General features: G+C 43.9%; 1 protein-coding gene across 6 annotated transcripts in view; it reads right to left on the bottom strand.

The window, feature by feature from the left end:
• Positions 1-26,467, bottom strand: part of epha7 (eph receptor A7) — a 387,886-nt gene that overhangs the window by 235,694 nt on the left and 125,725 nt on the right. For all 6 annotated transcript variants that reach the window (XM_063033193.1, XM_063033210.1, XM_063033201.1 and 3 more), the window contains exons 4-5: positions 14,442-14,597; positions 12,212-12,547 (exon numbers count right to left, since the gene is read on the bottom strand). In XM_063033193.1, the coding sequence (XP_062889263.1) occupies positions 12,212-12,547; positions 14,442-14,597 (492 nt within the window). The remainder of the gene's footprint in view (positions 1-12,211; positions 12,548-14,441; positions 14,598-26,467) is intronic.

Raw genomic sequence — 26,467 nt, 5'->3', positions numbered from 1 at the left:
TGGCATAATTTACATATTATTATTTCATTACTTATGATTTTATATTGCTATATTTATACTCTATTCTTGGTTGGTGCAACTGTAACAAAACCCAATTTCCCTCGGGATCAATAAAGTATGACTATGACTATGACTACTGAGAACATCAACTAATAAGCAAGACTTCTCCTTTAAGGTTATACATCAACGTTTGGGAATGAAATCTCTCTCATCTTCTTTTTGTAATGCTTGCAACAAAATGTGCAGCGCAATCGCGTAGCGGTTAGCGTCGTCACAGCGATCCTCAAGCATAGTTTCCACTCAAAGATCTGAATCAGAATCAGGTTTAATATCACCAGCATATCTCGTGGAAGTTGCCACTGCGGTAGTACAATGAAATACTTAATTATAGAAAAAGATGACCAGACCCTTCATCAGGACCGAAACATTGACTGTTTATTCCACTTTATAGATGCAGCCTGACCTGCTGAGTTCCCCCAGCGTTTTGTGTGTATTGCTCGGTGTCCATTCAGAAATCAGATGGCAGAGGAAGAACACGAGGAATTCCGCAGATGCTGGAAATTCAAGCAACACACATCAAAGTTGCTGGTGAACGCAGCAGGCCAGGCAGCATCTCTAGGGAGAGGTACGGTCGACGTTTCAGGCCGAGACCCTTCGTCAGGACCGTTTCAGGCTGAGACCCTTCGTCCTGACGAAGGGTCTCGGCCTGAAACGTCGACCGTACCTCTTCCTAGAGATGCTGCCTCGCCTGCTGCATTCACCAGCAACTTTGATGTGTGTGGCAGAGGAAGAAGCTGTTCCTGAATCGCTGAGTGTGTGCCTTCAGGTTCCTGTACCTCTTTCCTGATGGCATCAATGAGAAGAGGGCATGTCCTGGCTGATGGGGGTCCTTAATGATGGATGTCATCTTTTTGAGGCATTGCTCCTTGAAGATGTCCTGGATATTACAGATGCCAGTGCCCCTGATGGAGCCGACTACGTTTACAACTCTCTGCAGCTTACTTCGATCCTGTGCAATAGCTCCCCACCCCATATCAGATGGTGATGCAACTAGTTAGAATGATACATTGATACATCTGTAGAAATTTTTCACTCCCTTTGGTGACATACCAAATCTCCGCAAACTCCTAATGAAATCTAGCCGCTGTTGCGCCCTCTTTGTAGCTGCATCGACTTGTTGGGCCCAGGATAGATCGTCAGACATGTTGACACCAAGGAACTTGAAATTACTCATTCGTTCCACTCCTGATCCCTCTGTGAGGACTGGTGTGTGTTCCTCGTCTGACCCTTTCTGAAGTCCACAAACAGTTCTTTGGTCTCACTGACTCTGAGTGCAAGTACAATTTCAAAGTACTCTAATGAAATTATGTATGCAGTACACAACGATGAGATTCTTCTTCCCACAAACAGCCACAAACAAAGAAACAAAATGGAACCCAAACAAAGAAATCATCAAACAGACAAAGTGCAAAAAAAAAGAATAAATTGCACAAACAGCAAAACATGTGTGAGTAACACACAGAATGTTAAACATCACACTGCAGGGTCCTTGAAACAGTCCCGGAATGTTCAGCGTGTAGTTCAGTTCAATTTAGCGCTGTGTTGTTCGTTGACTGCAGGCCGCAGAGACAGTCCGCCCCGATCAAAGTTGCAACAAAATAGCAATAAAAAAAGGAGCGACCAGAAACCAGAAACACATCATAACACGAACTACAGAGTCTAAACCACAGACTGCGGCAATTAAACCTTGACCGCGACCCAGGACTCCGGCACCATCCTGCTGCAGCAGTGAGCAAGAGTGAGGGAGAGACTGGTCAATCACAGGCACCTTCCTCCCGCACCTTCTGTAAGGAGTTTGAACATTCTCACTATGACCATGCGGGTTTCCCCCTGGTGCTCCCGTTCCCTTCCACATTCCAAAGATGTACCGGTTAGGGTGAGTAAGTTGTGGGCATGCTATTTTGGTGCTGGAACGGTGGTGATACATGCCGGCTGCCCCCAGCATTTCACCTCATGCAACACACACAAAATGCTGGTGGAACGCAGCAGGTCAGACAGCATCCATAGGAAGAAGTACAGTCGACATTTCAGGTCGAGACCCTTCGTCAGGACTAACGGAAAAGAGAGATAGTAAGAGATTTGGAAGTGGGAGGAAGAGGGGGAGGGGGAGACCCGAAATTATATGAGAAGACAGGAGGGGGAGGGATGAAGCAAAGAGCTGGGAAGTTGGTTGGCTAAAGGGATACTAGGCTGGAGAAGGGAGAGTATCATAGGACTGAAGGCCTTGGAAGAAAGAAAGGGGGAGGGGAGCACCAGAGGAAGATGGTGATTAGGCAAGGAGTTATTATGAAAGGTAAAGACAGGGAAAAAAAAATTAGGGATGGGGTAAGAGGGGGAGGAAGGGCATTAACGGAAGTTAGAGAAATCAATATTCATGCCATCAGGTTGGATGCTACCCAGGCGGAACATAAGGTAAACACAAGGAATTCTGCAAATGCTGGAAATTCAAGCAACACATATCAAAGTTACTGGTGAACGCAGAAGGCCAGGCAGTATCTCTAGGAAGAAGTACAGTCGACGTTCCTCTTCCTAGGAACATAAGCTGTTCTTCATCCAACTTGAGTGTGGCTTTATCTCGACAGTAGAGGAGCTCATGTGCTGACTTCACTCCCCAGCTTCATGTTTCGATATACATGAAGCTAATCTTTCATTAAATGGCATTTCCTGACCCTCATTTTTACTAAAAGTAGAATAGAGGGAATATTTTCTTCCCGGTGGCATTAGATTCAGAGATAGCTTTACTGACTAATTAGGCCTGTAATGAGGTAGCAAGGATTTATATGGTTTCTTTTCATAGACTTTTTTCCAGAGCAAAAGGAAGGTAATAAGTTGCTTGATTACACAGACTTAATTCGATATTGTATACTGGTTAATGTGTTAATTGTGGTTAAATAGATACAAGAATTACCCATATAAATAATAATTCAATAAACCAAACCTGGCCCTCTGCCCTGCCTCATAGAATGCGAGGACTCGAGATGAGCCAGGGAGTAATCCTGCAGCTCTATCAAACTCTGGTTAGACCACACTTGGAATACTGTCCTTTCCTAACCCCGCATGAGCCTCTGCATTCATGTCGGCAATCTCCAAAGAGATCCTACCATCAAACATACCTTTACCTCCCCCCCTCTCTGCATCCCGCCGAGATCGCTCCCTCCATGATTTCCTTGTCCCTTCATCCCTTCCCAGTAATCTCCCTCCTGGCACTTATCCACCTGCCCATTTACCTCCTCCCTCACCTCCACTCAGGACCCGAGGCCATCCTTCCAGGTGTTGCAACACCTCACCTGGGAATCTGCTGGGTCCACCTGCTGGTGTCCAGTGCTCCCCGTGTGGCTTTCTCTACATTGGTGTGACCTGCCTTAAACTGAGGAACAGCTTCCTCGAGCATCTCTGCTCCAACCACCACAAGCTGGACTTCCTCCTGGCAAAATATTTTAATTCCAGTTCCCATTCCTGCGCTGACATGTCAGTCCATGGCCACCCTCAGGGCAGAGGAACAACACCTTATCTTCCGTCAGGGTAGCTTCCAACTTGATGGCATGAACATCGATTTCTCCTTCTGGTAAAACTATGTTTCCCTCCGGCTCCCCTCTTTTTCTGTTCTGCACTGTGACCTTTTACCTCTTCTCACTTGGCTATCACCTCCCCCTGTGACCCTTCTCCTCCGTCCTTTTCTCTCCACTCTCCTCGCCTATCAGATTCCTTCCTCTCCAGCCCTTTCCCTTTCCAACTCACCTGCTTCACCTATCACCTTCGAGCTATCCTCCTTCTCCTCACTCCACCTTTTTATTTTGGCGTCTTCCCCCTTCCTTTCTAGTCCTGAAGAAGGGCCCTGGTGAGAAATGTCATCTATTTATTCATTTCCATAAATGCTACCTGACCTGCTGGGCTTCCCCAGCATCTTGTGTGTGTTTCTTGGAATCCTGTGTTCTGTTCTAGTTGCCTCATTATAGGATGGATGTAGAAATGTTGGAGAGAGTGAAGAGCAGATTTACCAGGATGCTGCCTGGATTAGAGAGCATGTCTTATGAGGAGAGGTTGAGTGAATCAGGGCTTTTCTCTTTGGAGAAAAGGAGGACGAGAGGTGATTTGATAGAGATGTACAAGGCAGAGTAGATAGCCAGACTTACCCACAGTCAAAATGGCTAACATGAGAGGGCAGATTAAGGTGACTGGAGGAAAGGAAAATGGGGATGTTTGAGGCAGGATTTTTTACAGAGAGTGATGGGTGTTTGGAATGCGCAGCTGGGGTGGTGTTAGATATGGATATAATCAGGAAGATTTAAGAGATTCTTAGATAGACACATTGATGAAAGAAAAATAGAGGGCTATGGAGGAGGGTGGGGTTAGATTGACCTCATTATGGGCAGAAGGACCTGTACTGTACTGTAATGTTCTACGTTCTGTGTCTCGAACCCACACTGGCTCTGACTGGGGAGATTAGGCTAGGGAGTGTGCATATCTGAGAGTTGGTTTAAAACTGTTTATACCTGTCAAAGGTGAACCACTTCTGTAAAAAAATCTGCCAAGGACAATCGTGGTCATAGACCATGATCACCCCCGTCATGTGACATGGCTCATAATGATGATACCTGACAAGGAAATCTTGAAAATATTCTGATTGTCTCCAGTGCAAACTGTAGTATATTGTGATAGGCTAAATTTAAACACAATAAATTTTGCAGATGCTGGAAATTGGCGAGGAGAAGATGGCAGGGCGATGCAGCGCGCGCGGCCTCTCCGGTGATGAATATCTGTTATCTGTCAAGTAGGGGACCATGCACAATCCTGATTTGATGGAGACAGACGTGAGGGCATGGAAGAACATCTGGTGAAACTTCTGAAATGCCTATTTCACTGCCGCTGCTACTGTGGGATCTGAAATCTCCGGAGGGGAAGACCCCAAATCCTCGGCTTTGCCTGTTGCTTGGCGGCTGGGGCCGGGGTCGAAGCGCTCGGCAGAGATGGTGCTCAGTGCTCGGTGTCGGAGGCTCGAAGTATTCGGACGGACTCAGAGTCCGACTGCGGTCGGGTGCTTCCAGGATGCTGCATCGGCAAGTTTGCGGCGCTGGAAGCTCATGGCAGGAAGAGTTTCTCCCTTCTACTGTCTGCGTGAGATGTTGGGGCTATCAGGACTTTGAGACTTTTTTTTGCCGTGCCCATGGTCTGCTCTTATCAAATTACAGTATTGCTTTGCACTGTTGTAACTATATGTTATAATTATGTGTTTTTGTCAGTTTTAATCTTGGTCTGTCTTGTGTTTCTGTGATATCATACTGGAGGAACATTACATCATTTTTAAATGCTTGCATTTCTAAATGACAATAAACGAGGACTGAGTGTCCTCATAATCTAATCTAATCTAATCTAAAAAAATCTAAAGCAACACACACAAAATACTGGAGGAATGAATTCAGCAAGTCAGGCAGGTTCTACGGAAATGAACAGACATCGACATTTCAGGCCGAGACCCTTCTTCTGACCGAGAGGGAAAGAGGAAAATACAAGAAGGCAAAAATTAAACATATTCAACCCAAAGTGGTGAATAGCAAGATCATAGGACGACGTGTTTTGAATAAACAAAGTACAATCCCTATAGTAATGCAGGTTATATTTGTATTTAATGTAAGCAGCAGACCATGTCCTGTTACAGACTAAACCTGTTAGAGCAATTAAAACCAGAGGGAAAAAACGTATAAAAGTAATTTTGGTGCCTAAGCTTTTAAGGCTCTGTTGCTTCCATTTGAAAAAAAAATCATGTTACAATCTTTTATTGATTGTGAAGACAAAATAGCAGTCTCTGATATGTAGCAATGCATTTCGGTACGGTTTACATTTTGAGTGTGTCTTTAGAAAGAAATGTGAATGATTTACTTTATGTGAACTACTAATTTTTCTGTGACATGTCGGACAGTAAGTCTGAAGGAATGCATTGTATTACACACACAATACAGTAGATTCCTGTTCACTGGGCCATCGGCCCTCAATTAACAGTGTCAGTTGTGTGTGTTTGTGTTTAAAAAGCAGTGATTTCTGTCACTGATAGTTGGCAAGAAATAAGCAGTAAGACAATTCAGAACTGCTTCACTCACTGTGGTTTCAAGCATTCAGCCTTGGAGATGCCAGAAATGGCCGGGAGTGAAAATGAAATGATTTCACTACTTTGACAAGTTAGGACCTACAAAGAATTTCAAGGTAACAACAATCACCTTGTATGTTACAATAAAAATGAAGATTTGGAGGATGCAGTCATTGAAAGTGTAGTATGAAGGCAGTCTATTATCTACATGATCTGTGCTGATTTTGTCCATTTACAGTCAATCAAAGGTACCTGTCAGCACAGACTGGATGAATTCCTCTGTTGATAACCATTAGGAACTAATACACAGTTTTATAGTACTGTAGTCATAATGGTAGGGCTTAATTTGTTCTGTATTTCAGTTAAATACATATTTGTCATTCGTAGTTGGTCTTTTATATAACTTTTATTTTCATGAAACTTTGGCCTTAATTAGGCCAAAATGTACTTGTCCCGATGTGTCCTAACGAACTGGAATTCACTGTAACGTGCTCTTTTACATGATGTAATGTGTCTTATTCCCTATGTGATTTCATGTGTTCCTTTATAAAATGTAATATTCCAAACTGCAGAGTTTGTTGTCCTTTGCACATTGGTTGTTTGTCTTGTGTGTGGTTTCTCATTGATTCGATTGTGTTTCTTTGTATTCACTGTGAATGTCCTCAAGAAAATGAATCTCAGGGCAGTATATGGTGACACATACAGTACGTACCTTGGTAATAAATTTATTTTAAACTTTGATTATATCCTATAATGGCTGTTAACCTTCTGCTGTGTTACACAGAATATAACAGCACCATACAGGCCCTTCAGCCTGATGTTGTGCCGACTTTATAACCAAGGGTTACAAGACTATGCAAACAACAGGAATTCTGCAGATGCTGGAAATTCAAGCAACACACATCAAAGTTGCTGGTGAACGCAGCAGGCCAGGCAGCATCTGTAGGAAGAGGTACAGTCGACGTTTCAGGCCGAGACCCTTCGTCAGGACTAACTGAAGGAAGAGTGAGTAAGGGATTTGAAAGTTGGAGGGGGAGGGGGAGATCCAAAATGATAGGAGAAGACAGGAGGGGGAGGGATAGAGCCAAGAGCTGGACAGGTGATAGGCAAAAGGGATACGAGAGGATCATGGGACAGGAGGTCCGGGAAGAAAGACAAGGGGGGGGGGACCCAGAGGATGGGAAAGAGGTATATTCAGAGGGACAGAAGGAGAAAAAAGAGAGTGAGAGAAAGAATGTGTGCATAAAAATAAGTAACAGATGGGGTACAAGGGGGAGGTGGGGCCTTAGCGGAAGTTAGAGAAGTCGATGTTCATGCCATCAGGTTGGAGGCTACCCAGACGGAATATAAGGTGTTGTTCCTCCAACCTGAGTGTGGCTTCATCTTTACAGTAGAGGAGGCCGTGGATAGACATGTCAGAATGGGAATGGGATGTGGAATTAAAATGTGTGGCCACTGGGAGATCCTGCTTTCTCTGGCGGACAGAGCGTAGATGTTCAGCAAAGCGGTCTCCCAGTCTGCGTCGGGTCTCGCCAATATATAAAAGGCCACATCAGGAGCACCGGACGCAGTATATCACCCCAGTCGACTCACAGGTGAAGTGTTGCCTCACCTGGAAGGACTGTTTGGGGCCCTGAATGGTGGTAAGGGAGGAAGTGTAAGGGCATGTGTAGCACTTGTTCCGCTTACACGGATAAGTGCCAGGAGGGAGATCAGTGGGGAGGGATGGGGGGACGAATGGACAAGGGAGTCGTGTAGGGAGCGATCCCTGCGGAATGCAGAGAGAGGCGGGGAGGGAAAGATGTGCTTAGTGGTGGGATCCTGTTGGAGGTGGCGGAAGTTACGGAGAATAATATGTTGGACCCGGAGGCTGGTGGGGTGGTAGGTGAGGACCAGGGGAACCCTATTCCTAGTGGGGTGGCGGGAGGATGGAGTGAGAGCAGATGTACGTGAAATGGGGGAGATGCGTTTAAGAGCAGAGTTGATAGTGGAGGAAGGGAAGCCCCTTTCTTTAAAAAAGGAAGACATCTCCCTCGTCCTAGAATGAAAAGCCTCATCCTGAGAGCAGATGCAGCGGAGACGGAGGAATTGCGAGAAGGGGATGGTGTTTTTGCAAGAGACAGGGTGAGAAGAGGAATAGTCCAGATAGCTGTGAGAGTCAGTAGGCTTATAGTAGACATCAGTGGATAAGCTGTCTCCAGAGACAGAGACAGAAAGATCTAGAAAGGGGAGGGAGGTGTCGGAAATAGACCAGGTAAACTTGAGGGCAGGGTGAAAGTTGGAGGCAAAGTTAATAAAGTCAACGAGTTCTGCATGCGTGCAGGAAGCAGCGCCAATGCAGTCGTCGATGTAGCAAAGGAAAAGTGGGGGACAGATACCAGAATAGGCACGGAACATAGATTGTTCCACAAACCCAACAAAAAGGCAGGCATAGCTAGGACCCAGACGGGTGCCCATAGCTACACCTTTAGTTTGGAGGAAGTGGGAGGAGCCAAAGGAGAAATTATTAAGAGTAAGGACTAATTCCGTTAGACAGAGCAGAGTGGTGGTAGAGGGGAACTGATTAGGTCTGGAATCCAAAAAGAAGCATAGAGCTTTCAGACCTTCCTGATGGGGGATGGAAGTATATAAGGACTGGACATCCATGGTGAAAATAAAGCGGTGGGAGCCAGGGAACTTAAAATCATTGAAAAGTTTAAGAGCGTGAGAAGTGTATCGAAAAGTTTAAGAGTGTGAGAAGTGTATTGAAAAGTTTAAGAGCGTGAGAAGTGTATCGAAAAGTTTAAGAGTGTGAGAAGTGTTACAAGACTATACTAAGGCTGATTTGTCCTTATAAGAGCACATGTTCTATCTACTTTAAATAAATACAAATACTTGGCAAACTACAAACTTCTTTCACCAAATGGTTAAGATAAACATCATTAACTATATTCAGTGATGGGCATTTGCTGTTTTCAACTGATTATAATCTGCATCTCTACTTTAACCAGTGATTCACCAATAACCGAAAAGCAGCATAATACCTCAATATGAATGTTATTATACAGGACTGTGTTATTATATAGGACTATTATACAGGACACCCTCTCATCTTGGATATTTCTGCCCTGGGCACATAGATATAGCAAGGCTGCCACAGTACTGTATTTGTCAGCATGGAGCTTGTATTTACCTTATCTGCACCCTTCATAATTTCGTGTACCTCTGTCAAATCTCCTCTCAGCCTATGTTCCAAGGAATAAAGTCCTAACCTATTCAATCTTCCCTTATAACTCGGGTGCTCCAGACCCAGCAACATCCCTGTAAATTTTCTCTGTACTCTTTCAATCATACTTACATCCTTCCTGTAGGTAGGTGAATAAAACTGTACACAATACTCCAAATTAGACCTCACCAATATCTTATACAACTTCAACATAACATCCCAACTCCTGTACTCAATACTCTGATTTATGAAGGCTAATGTGCCAAAATCTTTCTTTACAAAATCTAATCTTCCAATTCCTTAGGGTTAAAACCTTCCACTCACTGAGTTCTACTTCTACGTCCTACACCCTTGGCCAGTCGCTGCCTACTCTCCTCCATCCACTGGCCTCAATCCTCCTCCTTCAATACCCATTTTCTGGTTTCTTATCACAGGCTTCTTCCTTGATCCCAATCAGGCCACAACTACAATTCTTTCCCCTATCACCAACCCCTCCGTCCCAATCCCCTGGGTCCCAGGTGGCATGCTTTCACTCCTGATAAAAAGTGCATGTACGATTTTGTCTAAGGTTTTGGCTTCAGGTACTACCCAGTTAAGTTGACGAAAGCTGTCAACAGCAATTGATAGAAGAACGAATAGTACTGCATATTGCAGGCCATTCAGTCCACAATGTTCTGCTAACCTTTTAACCAACTCTAAGATCAATCTAACCCTTCCCTCCCACAGAACCATCTATTCTTCCATTATCCATGAGCCGATCTAAGAGTTTCTTAAATGCCCCTAATGTATGTACCTCTACCAGCAGCCTGATAGGGCATTAAATGCACCCACCACTCTCTATGTAAAGAAACTTTTTTCTGACATTCCCCCTATATTTTCCTCCAATCATCTTAGAATTACACCCCCTCATATTGGATATTTCTGCCCTGGGGAAAAATTATATGGCCATTTGGATAAATTTTTGGCCAGTGTCCACCTCAGTGCTCTGCAAGATTTACTCATCCCTGTGCTGAAGTGTGGCTGTGGCCTACAACTAACAGGCTCCTGAACTGGCTGTGCGAAGCTTCGTGCCTATGGACTCACTTCCATGAACTTCCGTCCTGAATGCTACTCGCTTACTTTTGTTGTTTGCATGACTGGTTCTGTTTCTGCACATTGGATGTTTGATGGTCTTGTCTTTTTTATTGGGTTTCTTGTTCTGTAGCTGCCTGCAGGGAGTGGAATCTCAAGGCTATCTGTAGTATACATACTTCGATAATAAATGTACTTTGAACTTTGAACATGGATGGGAGGGAAGTGGAGGGCTATGCTCCAGATGGAACAAGGCAGAATAATATTTTGGCATGGACTAGATGGGCCGAAGGGCCTTTTTTATATGTTGTAATGCTTAATGACACTATTCACTCGATCTATGACTCTTATTATCCTGTAAGTGTACTGAGAGGAACAACAACACCACCTCTATCAAATCATCTCCCATCCTCAACAAGAGAGAATCTGCAGATGCTGGAAATCACAGGTACACAGAGAAAATGCTGGAGGAACTCAGCAGGCCAGGCAGCATCTGTGGAAACGATTAATGTTTCATCAGGATTCATGACGAAAATCTTTCCTCATAAGACATGCTACAAACATCTTACTCAGACATAACCACAAGTGCTGGATCTATTGATTTAACTTTGCACAGAGAACAAGGGCTCAAATGGTGTGTTCACAAACAAAAGTGATGGATCCCTAATTCCACAGATGGAACTGATAATTAATCAGAAGCCATTACAGTTTCAAAAGAAGAATGGCCCTACGAGAGACCACAGGCAAAGAAGTTGGAGCTTCATCTCACTGCTTTCATACCTAACTTGTGCACCTGCTGCTACTTTTGGAGGTTGTTATGACTGCAGGAAAATTTCAGAAGGGATATGCTAATGTAACTCTTAGTTATGAGAAGACATGAGAGAAACTGAAGCCTCTTTTTTAATGAGCATGATTCAAGCATAATATCACAGTACACTTCCTTCCTTCCTAACTGTTGGCTCAGGGATCCACACATTCAAAATTACTAACTTAATTTCAGGGAACAAAGAACACAATGATTAATGACAATTAAAAATTCAAAAACCACCAGCTTCACCTAAAACAGACCCTGGAGTAAATAATACAACACTTCAGACTTGGCGTCAGACGACTGAAGCAGTGAACAATTACTCCAGGAGTTCCCATCCTGGGGCCCACAGACCCCTTGCTTAATCGTATTGGTCCAGAACAGGTTGGGGACCCCTGATCACTGTAAATAACGCAGAACTCCACCACGGACGGTCCCAAACCTGGCTGCGAGAGGAGCAGGCTAGCAACCCCATCCCGCAAAGACACAGAGCTACAGAAACACCAACAGAAGATCCAAAGACCTCATCCCTGGGAGAGGAAGGATCTTGGCCGAGAAGGCGTATAAAGTCATGTGATGGAAACGGAAGCCACAGGACCGATCAACCTTCTATTGGAGCAGGACTCTGGTGAGCGGCCATCAGCGGCTTATGCCCCAGTAGGGGTGATAGACCAAAGCTGAGTCAAGCAATGCAGGCACTTAAATTGAGAGGAGCTTTCTGGAGATAAAGCAAAAGATAAACACTGAATGCTTTGCGAAGCTGTCAAAGAGTGGAAATTCATCCACGGTCACTTGGAATAGAGCAACATTTGCTAAATTTTGAAAGCTCAATACAACCTGGAACCTCTATTTTGCATTAGTACAACGCCATGAGGCGAAATTACTAACCCCCTCAGTTGTGGATATAGAATAACTTTGGCCAGACCGAGTATTACACAGATCGTGCACGGGACTATTTTTGACTCTTTCTGTCTCTCTTTCTTACCTGCTTGACTTGTGGTGATGCTGACGGCTGCAAACAATCTCTGGGTGCGGCTCAGCTCCGAGACGCCATTCACGGCTTCGACCTCGAACGTATAGTTAGCGTGGGCCAGTAGGTCTACAACGGTCACGTATGTATCTGCTAGTCCCGTCTGCTGAGGCATGAAGCCAATTCCGCTGCCACAGGGCATACACTCGCCCTGCTCCCAGCTGCACCGTTTACACATTATCCTGTAGGTGACATCGTCCCGCCCTCCGGTGTCTGCTGGTGGGCCCCACTCGAGATTCACCGTGGTCTGATTTATGTTATAAATGAGATTTTGTGGTGCAGAAGGAGGTCCTGAGGAAATAACAAACAAATATCATCAGACAGGCCAACAAACACAAATACGTACTTTGGAACATAGCACAGTAAAGCACAGTACAGGCCCATCGCAATGTTGTGCCAACCCTTTAAACTACTCAAGATCAATCTAACCCTTCACTCCTCCAAAGCCCTTCATTTTTCTGACTTCCATGTGCCTAAGAGTCTCTTAAATGTCCCTAATTTACCTGCCTCTACCACCACCCTAACAGTACTCATCAAAGTTCAAAGTAAATTGATTATCCAAGTACATATCTATCACCATATACAACCCTGAGATTCATTTTCTTGTGGGCATACTCAACAAACTTATACAGTAATAACTATAACAGAATCATTAAAAAAACACCCAGCTACGGTGATCAACGAAAGTGCAGAAAACAACAAACTGTGCAAATATAAAAGAAGAAATAATAATAATAATAAATAAATATTAGCCGGCTGGTGGTGTAGCAGCATCAGCACTGAACTTTGAGGCCACTGGTTACAGGCTCGAATCTGGCCGGCCCTGCGCATTTCCTATCCATGCTGGGTTGAGCATCGAGCTAGCAACTCAGCCTCATAAAAAAGACACAAAATGCTAAAGAAACGGCAAAGTTGCCACAAGAAGCGGAGAGGAATAACAAGCAATAAATATCAAGAACATGAAATGAAAAGTCCCTGAAGGTGAGCCCATTGGTTGTGGGAACATTTCAATGATTGGGCAAGTGAAGTCAACTGAAGTTATCCCCTTTGGTTCAATACCCTGATGGTTGAGGGGTAGTAACAGGTTAAAAACCTAGTGGTTCCTGAACCACTCCCTGTGTAAGTCACCTTCTGGCTCTTGAACTCAATCCCTCAACTAATGAAGACTAACATACCATACCACTTCTTAACCACCCTAGTTTGGGCACCTGGAGTTTCCACTGAGTTAACTGAAGCAGCAAACATCAGAGCATTGTCACTGGATTCACCAATGCCGAATTTAGACAAGTTCCAAAAGCTTACGAGAACACAGGAAAAACACTTTTCTTTTCTTTTTGGAAGAAGCAGACAAACGCTTTTTCCACTGAGGTTGGGAAATGCTAGAACTAGAGGTCATGGTTTGAGGGTGAAAGGTGAAATATTTAAGTGGAAAATGAGGGGCAACTTCTTCACTGGTGAGAGTGTGAAAAAGGAAGTAATGGATTTGGGTTTCATTTCAACAATTCATAGAGGTTTAAATAGATACATGGATAGGAGGGGTATGGAGGACTATGATCTGGGACCAGGTCAATGGGACTAGGCAAATTAATGGTTGGGCATAGACTAGATGGGCCAAAGAGTCTGTTTTTGTGCTGTAATGTTCTATGATTCTATGAATCTTTGATTACTTCTTTTTGTCTTTAGGTATTTTTTTTCTTTTGTACTGTCCATCACTCTGCTGGTGTTTAGGGCAGCAATGAAGGTCCTCCATCTCTATCTGTCCGTGCAGTCACACATGGATATAGAAGGATTCTTCATTGCTGTTTCCGTAACAATACTTTTTATGACCAGTCAGGGTTATTAGCCTTAAGCTGAACCCCTGAACCTAGAGGACCACTGGACCACTCTTAGTCTGACCTCTACCCTTTGACCTGCTTGACATGGGTGACCCTACCAACAATCAAAGCCAATTCTGACTCTAGCCAATATGGTTCTCCAGATCATCACAAGCCTCCAAATGCTAGGACAAGGTTGTGGTCCTCTTGGAGGTCTTTAGGTAATGGATGATTGGATTTGTAAAAAGGAATAACCAGATTTATTAGTCCAGTGAATAATTAACAAACCATAGGCCTTCAGCTGAAGAAGACGCACAATCTACACTGTGTCTGAAAACCATGATACAGAGAGGAAAAGTGAGCAAACTTACTTGTACAAGGAACAGAAGGAGGATCCGTAAGGGCTCGGTAGTATCCATCCTCACATTCACATCGCGAGGAGCCTTCCCGGATTGTGTGGCTGTGAGCTGGACAGCGAGCACACTGATAGTCCAGTGACGATGATTTATAGAATCCCCACCTGCAAGCTGCGGAGAGAAATACTTCATTTCAATGTCAGCCTCTTCGTTAAAGGTATACGGTCAAAGTCCAGTGCGGATTTTATTAAAAACATCATGAGAAATGAATGACAGACAAGAAAAGATGGTGACAAGCCAGGACATAGCTCACGTACCAGGTGAGATGCTGGAAGTCATGACATGGTTTATTCATCACCTATAACTAACACCCCATCAGCTCATTAACGGTCATTACGATACCTTAGTTTTCAACATTAATACACAGAAAATAAATCACTTCATGCCAAGATTTAGGTCAGTGACAAAATTCTCCTGCTTACTTGAGATTTTCCCATTCCCACTGCAATAGCTGAATCTCATTCCTCCCTGAAGTATATTAACACAATGCCCTCACTGTGGTTTAACTGGAAAACAGACAGGATTCTAAAGCTAACAGGATTTGAACGTCAATTATATTTATTTTATTTATTTAGTGATACAGCATGGAGTAGACCCTTCTGGCCCTTTGAGCCGTGCTGTCCCAGCAACTCCTGACAAACCTAATTAACCCTAACCTAATCACAAAACAATGTATTTATTTATTTAGCGATACAGCGTAGAATAGGCACTTCCAGCCCTTCGAGCTATGCCACCCAGCAATACCCCGATTTAATCTTAGTCAGCTCCGTCATGGGCACTAGCCTCCATAGTATCCAGGACATCGTCAATGAGCAATGCCTCAAAAAGGCGGCATCTATCATTAAGGACCCCCATCACCCAGGACATGCCCTCTTCTCATTGCTACCAATGGGGAGGAGGTACAGGAACCTGAAGGCACACACTCAGCAATTCAGGAACAGCTTCTTCCCCTCTGCCATCAGATTTCTGAACGGACAATGAACCCATGAACACAACTTCACTACATTTTCCCTCTCTTTCTGCACTACTTATTAAACTTTTTAAATATATTAACTATAGCTTACAGTTTATTATTATGTATCGCAGTCACAAAGTAAATTTCACAACAATGCTAGTGATATTAATCCTGATTCTGATTCAGAATTGAACCCGGATTGCTAAAACTGTGATAGTGTTACTAACTGATACGCTATTGTGCCACCATAAAAATGTGGAGAAATGAAACATTTGTTTCTGCCAACCTGTGCCGATTGGAATGCGTGCATTGTTGTCATCCACACTTGTGTTCTCAGTATTATTTATTTACTTTTTAAATTATTTGTCAATTTGCCTTCTCATGTACATTGGTTGTTTATAAATCCTTGTTTCTTATAGTTCATAAATTCTATTGCATTTCTTTATTTTCCTGTAAACATCTGCAAGAAAATGAACCTCAGTGTGACATATATGAACTATGATAAATATTTTACTTTGAACTTTGATTATCTGAAAAGGGGTTTAAGTTTGGAAACCATTATTTTATATTATTTTATGTTATTTTATTATGGTATGTTATTTTATAATACCTTCAAAGATTATTCTTTTGTATCAAAGTTCAAAGTAAATTATTATCAAAGGTTGTATACCATATACAACCTTGAGGTTCAGTTTCTTGCAGGCACCAACAGGAAAACAAAGAAGTACAATAGAATTCATCAAAAAAACAAATACCAACAAACATCCAATGTGCAAAAGAGGACAAATCGTGCAAATAATTAAAAAAGAAAATGAACAATACTGAGAACTTGAGCTGCGTTGTCCCCAAAATGAGTCCATAGGCTACCAAGTCAACTTAGCCTTTCTTTGGGAAGTAACGCCACGGTTGTCAATTCTCCAGTGTCAGTGACATCACACTTTAATGACAAGGTGTACACTGGAATCTTTTCTCCTACCTGAAAAAGGATCTAGTGCTTTCCCAGCGTACAGGACGAATAAACTCTTCTTGGGCTTCCAGCCAGCTACAAGTACTGCTTTTAACTGATGTTTCAATGACAAACTTTGCCCTCTTCATCTGGGATGATGCCTGGGCATGTCTAGACCAGTGGTATTTATATCCTGTCATCTGCCTCTCCTGATTGGTTAGTCCTCATCCAATCAGGTTTCTGCTCTCCCACCTTGCTTACAATCGAATTCCAGTTCTTACTTCGAGCGGGATCTTCGTCTTTGTTCAAATTCTTTTATTTCAATTGCTTCCTTCGCTAGGTGGTCCCAGATGCCACTGGCACGATGCAGTAGTTTTGTGCCATTGAAGTCAGTCCTATGGCCATTGGAAATGCAATGCTCCACTACCGCCGATTTCTCCGGGTAACCCAGACAGATACACCTCCTGTGCTCCTTGATGCGGGTTTCCACCATGCGTCCTGTCTGGCTCTGTTGCTCTGCATTCACAGGGAATCCTGTAAATACCAGCTGACCTGAGTCCCATGTCATCTATGACCTGCATAAGCTGTCATTTGAGCTTCCTTACGGGTTTGTGGATGGTATTAATCCGGTATTTCTTCAAGATCCTGGTGATCCTCCCAGAAACTGTGGAAATACAGCGAAGACAGGCGGTAGTGATAGGTTCCTCCTCATTGTTTCCTGGTTTTTCCATCCGCTCTTTTAAGGGCCCAAATGGTTTCCTTCATCTTGTAGCCATTCTGTAGGAATGTCCTGCATAATTGTCTTATTTTCTCATGGAGACTCTCTGGGTCCGAAACAGTTTTTGAAAGGTTAATCAAAATAGAAAGAACCATTCTATGTTGGAAGGTGTGATGGTGGCTGTAATTGTTGAAGTATATGTCCGTGTGAGTAGGCTTCTGTCCAAGGCTATCATCTGGTTTTTCACATATTAGGATGTCCAAGAATGGACGTTCTAATACGACGGCCAATTTTCCTACTTTCCAGAATGGTGGCAATTTTCCAAAGGTAAATATGATGTTGTTGTACGTCCTTAAGGGATGATCACTGTGTAGTTCATAACTGAACTAGATCAGCAAAAATTCAATATCTGTGTCACTATCTGGTGGGTGCCGGAATATAATGTTCAGTCATTATTGAAACATCCTGCAGCGGCTGTCAAATCCGTACAAGTTCAAAGTCCTATCCTTCTGGAATTAAACTTTATCTCAGAGAACTCTGACAATGACATTGTCCCTGAGCTCTAGGTGTGTGTGGCTTTTGTCTGACGCGGCTGGCTGAGATGCAGTACACACCTTGCCCTTCAGCTGTGAGGTCACTGACACAGGAGAATTAATGGCTGTGGCATTACTTGCCGAGGTGCAATGATAACAATCTGAGTGATTGTGGAGCTCCATGAACTGACACGTCTCAGAAATTCAAGATTCAAGATTGTTTTAGATTCCTGATTTGTCAGCGCATGAAGTAATCCGGGGAGAAGGCAGGAGATTGGGGCTGAGAGGAAAATTGGATCAGACATGATGAAATGGCAGAGTAGGCTCGATGGACCAACAAGCCTAAATCTGCTCTGATATCTTATGGGCCTTATATAAGACTGTAAGACTATAAGATATTGGAGCAAAATTAGGCCACTTGGCCCATCAAGTCTGCTCTGCCATTCAATTATGGCTGATCCTTTTTTTTCCCTCTTCAGCCCCACTCCTTGGTTTTCTGCCTGTAATCTTTGAGCCTGTGTCCAATCAAGAACCGATCAAGCTCTTCCCTTAAATATACCCAGTGACCTGGCCTCCACCATTTGGCTAAAGAAATTTCTCCACATCTCTGTTTTAAATGGACTCCGCTCAATTCTGAGGCTGTACCCTCTTGTCCTAGACTCCCCCACCATCGGAAACATCCTTTCCACATCTACTCTGTCAAGGCCTTTCAACATCTGAAAGGTTTCAATGAGAACCCCCCTCATCTTTCTAAACTCCAGCAAGTACAGGCCCAGAGCCATCAAACGTTCCTCATATAATAAGCCTTTCATTCCCAGTATCATCCTTGTGAACCTCCTCTGGACCCTCACCAATGCCAACACATCTTTATCAGATGAGGAACCCAAAACTGTTCACAATATTCAAGGTGAGGCCTCACCAGTGCCTTATAAAGCCTCAGCATCACATCCTTGCTCTTGTATTCAAGAACTCTTGAAATGAATGCTATCATTGCATTTGCCTTCCTCTCCACCAATTCTAACTGCAAGTTAACCTTTAGGTTGTTCTATACAAGGACTCCCAAGTCCCCATGCATCTCTGATGTTTGGATTTTCTCCCCGTTTAGAAAATAGTCGAAACATTTATTTCTACAACCAAAGTGCATGTCCATGCATTTTCCAACATCTGCCACTCTCTTGCCCATTCTCCTAAGTTCTTCTGCATCCTACCTGTTTCCTCAACACTACCTCGCCCTCCACCAATCTCCATATTACCTGCAAACTTGGCAACAGAGCTATCTATTCCATCATCTAAATCATTGATATACAGCATAAAAAGAAGTGGTCCCAACACCGACCCCTGCAGAACACCACTAGTCGCTGGCAGTCAACAAGAAAAGGATCCTTTTATTTGCACTCACTGCCTCCTACCAATCAGCCAATGCTCTAACCATGCCAGTAGCCTTCCTGTAATACCATAAGCTCTTAGCTTGGTAAACAGCCTCATGCATGGCACCTTGCCAAAGGCCTTCTAAAAGTCCAAATATAACACATCCACTGCATTCCCTTTACCTATCCTTCTTGTAATCTCTTCAAAGAATTCCAATAGGATTGTCAGGCAAGAATTTCCCTTAAGGAAACCATTCAGACTTTGTCCTATCTTGTCTGTATCTCCAAGTACTCCAGAACCTCATCCCTAACAACTGGCTCTAACATCTTCTCAACCACCGAGGTCAGGCTAACTGGTCTATAATTGTCTTTCTGCTGCCTTCCTCCTTTCTGAAAGAGTAGAGTGACATTTGCAATTTTCCAGTCCTCAGGCATCATGCCAGAGTCCAATGATTTTTATATACTACCATGAGTTTCAATTTCTTGCAGGCATTCATAGTAGAATAAAGAGAAACAATAGAATCAATGAAAAAACTTCAAAGACTGACAAGTAGCCAATGTGCAAGAGAAGACATTTATTGCAAATACAATAAATACAAAAATAACAAATAATAAATAAATAAGCAAATATAGTTAGTGGGTCAGACAGGTGAAATAAACTCGGATGGTAGTTTGACTCCCAAGTGCCAGGGTCCGGGATGTTCCTGATCATGTCTATGATATCCTGATGTGGGAAGGAGAACAGCCAGATGTCATGGTGCATATTGGTACCAACGACATAGGTAGGAGAAGGGAGGAGGTCCTGAAATGAGACTACGGGCAGTTATGAAGGAAATTGAGAAGCAGGATCTCAAAGGTAGTAATCTCGGAATTACTGCCTGTGCCATGTGACAGTGAGTATAGCAATAGAATGAGGTAGAGGATAAATGTGTGAATGAGGGATTGGAGCAGGGGTAGGGATTCAGATTTCTGGATCATTGGGACCTCTTGTGGGGCAGCTGTGACCTGTACAAAAAGGACGGGTTGCACTTGAATCCGAGGGGGACCAATATCCTGGCTGGGAGGTTTGTTAAAGCTATTAGGGAGAGTTTAAACTAGAATTGCAGGGAGGTAGAATTGCATGAAGAGACAGAGGAAGGGGCCGTTGGCTTAGAAATAGAGAAAGCTTGTAGACTGTGCGAGAGGGAGGATAGGCAGGTGATAGAGAAGGGATGCGCTCAGAACAATGGTTTGAGATGTGTCTATTTTAATGCAAAGAGTATTATGAACAAAGCGGATGAGCTAAGAGCATGGATCAGTACTTGGAGCTGTGATGTTGTGGCCATTACAGAGACTTGGATGGTGCAGGGGCAGGAATGATTACTTAAGAGTGCCAGGCTTTAGATGTTTCAGAAAGGACAGGGAGGGAGGCAAAAGAGGTGGGGGCGTGGCACTGTTGATCAGAGATATCGTCACGGCTGCAGAAAAGGAGGAAGTGATGGAGGGATTGTCTTCGGAGTCTCTGTGGGTGGAAGTTAGGAACAGGAAGGGGTCAATAACTCTACTGGGTGTTTTTTATAGACCACCCAATAGTAACAGGGACATCAAGGAGCAGATAGGGAGACAGAATCTGGAAAGGTGTAATAATAACAGGGTTGTCATGGTGGGAGATTTTAATTTCCCAAATATTAATTGGCATCTCCCTAGAGCAAGTGGTTTAGAAGGTTCCCTGACACAATATGTAGATAAGCCTACAAGAGGAGAGGTTGTACTTGTTCTGGTATTGGGAAATGAATCTGGTCAGGTGTCAGATCTCTCAGTGGGAGAGCATTTTGGAGATAGTGCTCATAATTCTACATCCTTTACCCCAGCACTGGAGAGGGGTAAGAACAGACAAGTTAGGAAAGTGTTTAATTGGAGTAAGGGGAAATATGAAGCTATCAGGCAGGAAATTGGGAGCATAAATTGGGAATGGATGTTCTCAGGGAAATGTATGGCAGAAATGTGGTAAATGTTCAGGGGATATTTGCGTGGAGTTCTGCATATGTACCTTCTAATGACACAGGGAAAGGATGGTAGGGTACAGGAACCGTGGTGTACACAAGCTGCTGGAAATCTAGTCATGAAGAAAAGAAAAGCTTATGAAAGGTTTAAAAAACTAGGCAATGATAGAGAAGTAGAAAATTATAAGGCTAGCAGGAAGGAATTAGGAGAGCGATAAGGGGCCATGAGAAGGCCTTGGTGGACAGGTTTAAGGAAAACCCCAAGGAATTCTACAAGTATGTGAAGAGCAAGAGGATAAGACATGAGAGAATAGGACCAATCAAGTGTGACAGTGGAAAAGTGTGAATGGAAGGGGAGCAGATGGCAGAGGTACTTAATGAATACTTTGCTTCAGTATTCACTATGGAAGAGGATCTTGGCGATTGTAGGGATGACTTACAATGGACTAAAAAGCTTGAGCATGTAGATATTAAGGAAGAGGATGTGCTGGAGCTTTTGGAAAACATCAAGTTGGATAAGTCACCGGGACCAGACAAGATGTACTCCAGGCTGCGAGGGAGGAGATTGCTGAGCCTCTAACAATGATCTCTGCATCATCAATGAGGACAGGAGAGGTTCTGGAGGATTAGAGGGTTGCAGATGTTGTTCCCCTATTCAAGAAAGGGAGTAGAGATAGCCCAGGAAATTATAGACCAGTAAGTCTTACTTCAGTGGTTGATAAGTTGACGTTGAAGATCCTGAGATGCAGGATTTATGAAGATTTGGAGAGGTAAAATATGATTAGGAATAGTCAGCATGGCTTTGTCAAAGGCATGTTGTTCCTTACGAGCCTGATCGAATTCCTTGAGGACGTGACTAAACATATTGATGAAGATAAGAGCAGTAGATGTAGTGCATATGGATTTCAGCAAGGCATTTGATAAGGTACCCCATGCATGGCTTATTGAGAAAGTAAGGAGGGATGGGATCCAAGGGGACATTGCTTTGTGGATCCAGAATTGGCTTGCCCACAGTGGTTGTAGATGGGTCATTTTCTGCACAGAGGTCGGTGACCAGTGGTGTGCCTCAGGGATCCGTTCTGGGTCCCCTACTCTTCGTGATTTTTATAAATGACCTGGATGAGGAAGTGGAGGGATGGGTTAGTAAATTTGCTGATGACACAAAGGTTGGGGGTGTTGTGGATAGTGTGGAGGGTTGTCAGAGGTTACAGTGGGACATCGATAGGATGCAAAAATGGGTTGAGAAGTGGCAGGTGGAGTTCAACCCAGATAAGTGTGAGGTGATCCATTTTGGTAGGTCAACTATGATGGCAGATATAGTATTAATGGTAAGACTCTTGGCAGTGTGGAGGATCAGAGGGATCTTGGGATCCGAGTCCATAGGACACTCGAAGCTGCTACGCAGGTTGACTGTGTGGTTAAGAAGTCATATGATGTGGTGGCCTTCATCAACCATGGGACTAAGTTCAAAACCCATGAGGTAATGATACAGCTATATAAGACCTTAGTTAGACCCTACTTGGAGTACTGTGCTCAGTTCTGGTCGCCTCACTACAGGAGGGATGTGGAAGCCATAGAAAAGGTGCACAGGAGGACGCTGTCCAAGTTGCATGCCATCTTGGACAATGTCTCCCATTCACTACATAATGTACTGGGTGGGCACAGGAGTACATTCAGCCCGAGACTCATTCCACCGAGATGCAACACAGAGCGTCATAGGAAGTCATTCCTGCCTGTGGCCATCAAACTTTACAACTCCTCCCTTGGAGGGTCAGACACCGTGATCCAATAGGCTGGTCCTGGACTTATTTCCTGGCATAATTTACATATTACTATTTAACTATTTATGGTTTTATTACTATTTATTATTTATGGTGCAACTGTAACGAAAACCAGTTTCCCCCGGGATCAATAAAGCATGACTATGACTATGACTATGACTACAAGGATGTTGCCTGGATTGGGGAGCGTGCCTTATGAGAATAGGGTGAGTGAACTCGGCCTTTTCTCCTTTGAGTGACGGAGGATAAGAGGTAACTGATAGAGGTGTATAAGATGATGAGAGGCATTGATCGTGTTGATATTCAGAGGCTTTTTCCCAGGGCTGAAATGGCTAACATGAGAGGGCATAGTTTTAAGGTGCTTGAAAGGAGGTACAGAGGAGATGTCAGGGGTAAGTTTTTTACACAGAGAGTGGTGAGTGTGTGGAATGGGCTGCCAGTGACGGTGGTGGAGGTGGATTCAATAAGGTCTTTTAAGAGACTCCTGGACAGGTACATGGAGCTCAGAAAAATAGAGGGCTATTTGTAACCCTAGGTAATTTCCAAAGTAAGGACATGTTCAGCACAGTATTGTGGGCCAAAGGGCCTGTATTGTGCTGTAGGTTTTCTATGTTTCTATGCTTCTATAAATAATACTGAGAACATGATTGTGGCTATATATACATACGATTAGCTTACAGACATAGATTGATTATATGTTCCTAAAGTGCCGCTAGGTATAGGAATATCTGTGTGTAAGGTGACTCTGACAGGAAATGACAAAGCGTCTCTTGGCAAGAGGAACTCTTCTCGGTAGCAGCAGGCCATGTGCAAACACAGCAGGACAGTGACTGCAGATCAGAGAAAATCTGCAGATGCTGGAAACTCGAGCAACACTCACAAAATGCTGGAGCAACTCAGCAGGCCAGGCAGCATCTGTGAAAAAAGTACAGTGAATGTTTCGGGCCGAAACCCTTCGTCAGGCCCAAAACATGGATTGTACACTTTTCCATCGGACAGTGACTGTGTTAGTGGTGAGGACAGTCAATGGGTGGGGGCTCTGATCAGTGACTGGTGTAGATGTAGAGTTGGTGGGGTGTGGTGGAGGATGGAGATGTTGGTCAGTCTGACACCTTGGGGAAAAGTAACAGATTTAAAAAGCAACTTAAACATTTCTTGTCAAATGGAAGCATATATAAGGGTGCTGGAAAAGGGCCAGTAACAGCACGAAGGATCCTACCCTCCCTGCTTATGGACTGAGGGAGGAGGCTATGTAGAATCCACACCAGGACCACTAGACTCAAAAACACTTACTTTCCCCAAGCAGTCAGACTGATCAATACCTGCACCCACTAAAGGCCAATTTATACTTCTGCGTGAAATCTACACCGTAGGTAGGGTGTAGCCGCGTACCCTATGCCGTAGCCTGACGCGCACCTCCCCAAAAAATGTAACTAGGCGTCACGGCGACACAGACCGCAACAACTGTGATTGGTCCACTTGGTAGCATCGCATTTCCTCCTACGCTGCAATAGCTTCCCATTGGGCGACTGGAGGGCAGGGAAGGAACTCTGGCTGCAATACTTTCCATAAAGCTTTACAGACCTCCGAAATTATGGAGGACCCTGTGCTTGACACCAGTTTGTAGCTAGCTGCTACAGCCTGTGGACTTCCACCTGAAGCTAAAACTCGAACGGTGATTGCCAGTCTCTGAGTATACTGTGTGTACACTGATGCGAAATAAATGGTAGGAGATGAACCAAATCATCAAATCTACCTGCCGACATCCAAAAATATTTGAAATGCATTTCCTTGTCCATGTCTGTCAGTGGCCAGACAAGCGCAGAAAATTCACCCTCCTTCAGTTTCAGTCGCCATTGTTTGAAGTTTGAGTTTCTTCGTGTTGAGTTTCAACACGAAGAAACTCAACACAGTGGCATAGAAACCCCACGGCCGACTAGCGTTTTGGCTGTGAATTGCAGAGCGATGCAGACACACCAACGCACAAGTATAAATACTCACAGTGGCTTTGGCCACTTGTGTAGGCTGCGGTATAGGCATTATGCAGAAGTATAAATCAGCCTTCACCCACCCCATCAGCACTACATCCATATCATCTAGCATCACTGTATGTACATACAATCATATATCACAGTCACTTGTACATAGTGCTTTATGGGATTGCTTTTATATTTACAGTGTTTTTGATTGCTGCCTGACCTGCTGAGTTCATCCAGTGCTTTGTGTGTTACTGAGCTGCTACTTTTTAAATCATCCTGATTTACACGTTTTCTTCATCTCAAATTTGAGAGACTTCAGTAAAGTGGTGAACATTTCTCCAAAATGTGGTGCTATTCCACAAGGTGAAGAACAACACAACAAGCAAATACTACATGGTCTGGATACATTAGTGTGGCTCTCAGCAAAGACTTACCAAACAGAAATAAGGCTCTTGAAAGTTAGAGGCAATAAGATCGCAAAACATAGCAGCTGAATTAGGCCATTCAGTTCATTAAGTCTGCTCTGTCATTCAATCATAGCTGATTTATTTTCCCACTCAACCACATTCTCCTGCTTGCACCCCTAAATGCATATCAGTCCATCGCCCCCTCTCGTGCCAAGATGAGGTCACCAACGCAGTGCAGGAGCAACACCTTGTATTCTTCCTGGGTAGCCTCCAACCAATATCCATCTCTCCCTCCATTAAAAAAAGTCCCTCTCCCTCCTCTCTTCTTCTATTCCCCACTCTGGTCCTTTACCTCTTCTCACCTGCCTATCACATCCCCATGTGTCCCTTCCTGCTCCCCTTTCTCCTATGGTCCACTCTCCTCTCCTATCAGATTGCTTCCTCTCCAGCCCTTTTACCTTTTGCACCCATGTGGCTTCACCTATCACCTTCCATCTATCCTCCTTCTCCTCCATCCATCTTTTTATTTTGGCGTCTTCCCCTTGCTTTCCAGTTCTGATGAAAGGTCTCGGTCTGAAATGTAAACTGTTTATTCAATTCCATTACGCTGTCTGGCCTGCTGACTCCCTCCAGCATTTCATGTGTGTTGCTTTGGATTCCCAGCATCTGCAGACTTCCTTGGAGTTTCATATTTTCCGTTTACACATCGAGGTGACATGTACCACAGACTGCCGGGTTGAGGTCTGATTTCTTCTTCCATTGACTTCTCAGTTTCAGGCAAGCCATTTTGTGGCTTCTGTGGCTAACTGCCTTGTAATTACCGAGTGATGGAAACATTTTAGTGTCGGCTTTGTGCAGCATAGAAATTCTGAGGAATTGTTCAGGTTTCAAGGATTACAATCAAGGGCTATTAAATTAATGAAAATAGTGGGAATGATTCTTGAAATTAGTAAATAGTACCTGTATTATTTGCCTCCCAAAGTCCAATCCTACATCCCTGTTGTGAGAGGGGGAAATGGGTAAGACCGGCCAACAGAGATCTGGTGAAGTTGTATGGGCCAATGCTTTTACAGTGGATGAACTGGATTGCAGAAGCACTGATGAACTCCAACTGTACCATCACCTTCAGAGGACGACGGAGACAGGAGGTCATTGATGGCCTACGCTCCACTCCAATGAGAGCTAAGGGCCAAGAGAGACCCATATTATTTGAGACCCTCCGTTGGTGGGTTCGATAATGGATGTTGTGTCCTAGCTCTCTAAGTGAGATGAAAGCCAGTGCACAAACCAGAGCTGTACGATATGGAAAGTCA

Source organism: Mobula hypostoma, chromosome 2 (assembly GCF_963921235.1).
Source record: "Mobula hypostoma chromosome 2, sMobHyp1.1, whole genome shotgun sequence".
Classification (NCBI taxonomy): Eukaryota; Metazoa; Chordata; class Chondrichthyes; order Myliobatiformes; family Myliobatidae; genus Mobula; species Mobula hypostoma.
This window is presented reverse-complemented; position numbering and strand designations above follow the sequence as displayed.